The following is a 4,265-nucleotide window of genomic DNA, read 5'->3' on the forward strand; positions in this document are numbered from 1 at the left end:
AGCCGTGCAGTGAGTGAGTGAGTGAACCAGAGAACATATCTCCCAGGAGGGCAGTTTACAATGCACCCTGGGGGCAATCCCCAAACACAATAAAATAATTATAACAATACAACATAAAATAATCACTGAACAAACTTATGTACAATCAAGGGGCAAATTAAAATAAGGTAACTTAATGGTAAGCATGAACTGAAGTAACAGAAGAATAAGCGGTCCAAAATAGGCATACTTTGCCCACTCAACTGCACATATCAGCTGATGATAAGGCTTTAGAAACGTTGCTTCAGGCAACATGTGCAAGCTTTGGTCAGGTACATAATTCCATATTCCACGTTGTCTGTTTCTTTCTTTCTTTCTTTCTTTCTTTCTTTCTTTCTTTCTTTCTTTCTTTCTTTCTTTCTTTCTTTCTTTCTTTCTTTCTTTCTTTCTTTCTTTCATAAACGTATCTTCACTGTACTTACCATTAACGCCTGGGCCCGGATGTTCAGCTCGCGAAGCTGTGAGAAAGACGGGAGATAACGTCAAACACAAAGTTCACAACATAAAAAAGCGGGAAACATTCATTAGAATTCTTAACGTGCCTGTCATGACAGTAGCACACGTTCCTTGTGTGTGTTCTATGGGATATCTGTGATGATGTGATGACACCACATGTACCCAGTAACTGCCCTGGTATTGTCCTGATAAGACACATATTGGGAAGAAATTGGCCCCAATACGCGATGTCATTATATTCTGTTTGTCGAAATACTAGTACTAGTAGTGCAATAATGGGGCAATCATTGAGTGACCCTTTTCCAGTGTCTACAGGTGTTTTGAAGAACCCCCTAACAGGTGGCCGCTGTTTACAGATCTGTACAGGTAAAAACGGGGTCTGTTTGCTGAGTACTTTTATGCGACGTTTATACACAGGACTACGAGGGCTTCACAAAAAAGGACTTCAAGAGTCAATTGCTTGAGAAGTTGAAAGCATTTGCTGATATGTAAATCTGCTCTTAATACACTTCTATACAGGCGTGTCGAATAGTTAGCTAAGATAACAGGTCAAAGGTCCGATGTGGGGTCGGGCTATCCTGTCAATAATTCTGTTGTCAGGTATCTTGTTGTGCCATTTACGATAGCTCGTAGATTATTTTCTGGAATGTGTCTGCTGCGTTTAAGTACACCGGGCCTTGCTGTATCGCGTCGTAAATGCCCTGACCTTTCCTTACATAGACATTGGGCTCCATATATTTCCCTTCTCCATTCACTTCTATCGTTCTTCACTTCTACTATACTGTATCCTGAATAAATGGTGGAGCAAGACCAATAATGAAGACCCAAGGTCACTGTAAGGTGCTGAAATGCTTTCCTTTAAAATTAATGAAAGAAGTCATTTAAAGTAAACTCCACTGAAACTAAGTTTATCTTAATGATGGAACCTAAGCTAACGTCAAATGTTTGTCGAAGCACCCATAAGAATTGTAACTCGATTGGGATCTATTTGTCAAGTATATATACTATACTACATGTATGATGTAGCACATCGTAGTCGACTGGCTTGCCATGGCAGCCTTGCCATACAACAACGTACCCGGATGGTGCGACGACGTACTCGCAGCTCCAAACGTCAGCACGAGTGAGGAAGAATGAAAAACTGTGAGTCTAACGCACAATTCTGTCTGCTCACCTGTGGGTTACTTTAAACATTTGTTATAGCGGGAAACACCCGCTCTAGCCCCTTGGTACGGGGAAAATGTCGAGGAAATCGTGCCGGCTACAACATTAGATTATAATTATACTAAAACAACGTAGAAACATAGAATAACGTTTCCAAAGATTTTCAATGGCGTGTTGTTTTAATATACAAAACCTGAGTTATCAGACTGGAACACTTGAACCCCGCTGGGATTTTAGGTGTGATAAGAGGATTGTTCTGTCGTATGTGCTCCACTGTGTTACATCTAACTTGGTCAACTCCACTACACGCATAAACGACGGACTGTTTTATGACAGACAACAAAGCTGGAACTGAGATAATGTAGCCTCACCTCCAGTCTCCCCTCTAAGGACTCAACTTTCTTCATCAGCTCGTACACCTTCTTTTGTGCGGCCTGCAGTTCCGAGTCTTTCTCCTGGATCTGCTTCCGTAGCTCCTCCCGTTCCTTCACGCCCGCCACCCAGTCCTGTGCCGCCTGGTCCAGCCTTTCCCGCTCGGACAGAGGCGCGTCCTGCCCCGCCGAAGGCTCTCCCGCGTGCCCGTTCGTCAGGTCTGCTGACATTTTTTTCCAGCAGGGCGGTGTATCCACAACAGGCAAGATGTTTTCTGTATCAGTAATCTTCCGTTCAGTGCTCACGTCACCCTCCAATGTGCTGAGACCTAAGACTTACCTCCTAAGAATGGAGGCGACTACAAGGCTTTCAGTCTTGCCGGACTAGACTCAGTCCACTGCTACCTCTGTACAGATAACAAGAGCCGCTGGAACAGTCTTCACAGATGAGCACAGGTGACAATTACTAGTACTAGTATTTCATCCACCAACGAATCAGGACACAGAGTATCTGAAACGGCCAGAACAGACAGATTAGTTAGTACCACAGCCTGATTCAATGCCAGAGGAAATGTGTCTCAGTGTCTACAATACGCCGACAGGTGTGTCTGTATCAGTACAGCAGCTGACCTGTGACCCGCATGCGTCAATGTTGATGTGGGATATATATGATATCGGTTAAACATTACCTTTTTATATCTGAGAAATCCAGAGAGTGTATGATAACAACCCGGTGTGACTAACAAAGTAACAGTCATCCCTTGAATCGCCGGACTGCGTATACAAACGGTTCAAGCTCAGCCCTGATTTTTACCTCCATGAAAAATGGAGGTATTGTTTTTGGCGTGTCTGTCTGTATGTCTGTCTGTCTGTGTGTGTGTCTGTCTGTCTGTGTGTGTTTCCGCAACTTTGTGGTCAGCATAACTTCAGAACGCTTTTATGGATTGCGATGATATTTGGTGTGCTGGTAAGTCTTGGGAAGACAAAGGTCAAGGTCAAATATGGGCCTCCTGGTGGATGACCTTGGTACTGCAGCAGAACTTCCGGTTTTTGTATCTTTTGTCCTGAACAAGCTATGGTCTTGACTTTTTGGTGACAGATAGCTTTTCCTGTCAGGAATAAGTGGTGTGAGTTTGGTCCCCCTAGCAGCTTGTTCTGGAACTGCAGGGCACTTTCTGGTGAAATGTTTAAAAGCCAATAAGTCCAGATAGGAATAACGTATATTCATCATTTTTGGTGTGTAGGTAGCTGAGAGAGAGTTGTACATAATTAGATGCAAATTATGCAAATGAGGACTTAATTTGCATAATTAATGAGAAAATGCTATAATTACAGTGTTTTATGTAATAGTACTTTTATATATGTAATCTACTTAATCTGTGGCAGGCGGAACATCAACAGATACCAATTATGCAAATGATGACCTAATTTGGATAATTAATGTGAAAATTCTGTGACTCCTTATTGGCAAATGATGGGACTTTTATACCTTGTGACATGTGTAAGTTACTTAAAGGTTAACACCACTATGCATATATTATGTTAATGTGGAGGTCACTTGCATAATTAATGAGGGCATGTTGAAATGTATGACAAAGCAAGCTCATATTTCATGGAGGTATGAGATCTCTGAACTCTTGTTCCAATTTGTGTAGGGCAATGTTTACATCTGCAGGGAAATGTTGTGAAATTGACTGATAAATTTTCTCTTACAGACTCTCGCAGTGCTATTGGCAATATTCAGGCGGCCACTACCTTGGTAATCGTGCAGAGTATTACTGGCTGGTTTTATGCGAGGTTGTGAAGTTGTTAGCTTCCGCAGGATGTTTTGATATTTGTACACAGCCTGCGTGGGCAAAGGATTGACCGGTGTGACGCGACCCAGTTGTACTGTGATTCTACCGCGTCAACCCTTCCTGTTGTTCTCTAACTCTCCACGTGGAAGTAATGAAAACGAAACGTACAATTAATAATAGCCATGGCGTATGTGGCAAGTAAGGTGGAAAATATTTGCCTGTAAGTTTAACGATAGACAGTGACGATGATACTGGATATTGTCATCTTAACGTCTGGATGAACATTTAAGTTAACTGTAAGCGATTTTCCAGCGTGCTTTTGTTGTATTTCGCTGTTTAGTTGGACCCGACCTTTTTACCTTTCAGTCCAACTGACCCGATATTTAAACCTGTCTCCATCATAATGTGTGTGTCATCCATGTGGAAACGCTGTGTTGTA

General features: G+C 42.3%; 1 protein-coding gene across 2 annotated transcripts in view; it reads right to left on the reverse strand.

Moving 5' to 3' along the window:
• The window catches only part of LOC109471054 (uncharacterized protein DDB_G0283697-like), a 12,039-nt gene that overhangs the window by 3,718 nt on the left and 4,056 nt on the right, over positions 1–4,265 (reverse strand). Inside the window, exons 3-4 of one of the 2 annotated variants that reach the window (XM_019770240.1) lie at positions 2,031–2,093; positions 462–497 (exon numbers count right to left, since the gene is read on the reverse strand). In XM_019770240.1, the coding sequence (XP_019625799.1) occupies positions 462–497; positions 2,031–2,093 (99 nt within the window). Of the gene's footprint in view, positions 1–461; positions 498–2,030; positions 2,542–4,265 lie in introns of both variants that reach the window. The other variant, XM_019770239.1, reaches the window with a different exon arrangement.

This window comes from Branchiostoma belcheri, unplaced genomic scaffold (assembly GCF_001625305.1).
Source record: "Branchiostoma belcheri isolate BF01 breed outbred unplaced genomic scaffold, Haploidv18h27 scaffold24, whole genome shotgun sequence".
Taxonomy (NCBI): Eukaryota; Metazoa; Chordata; class Leptocardii; order Amphioxiformes; family Branchiostomatidae; genus Branchiostoma; species Branchiostoma belcheri.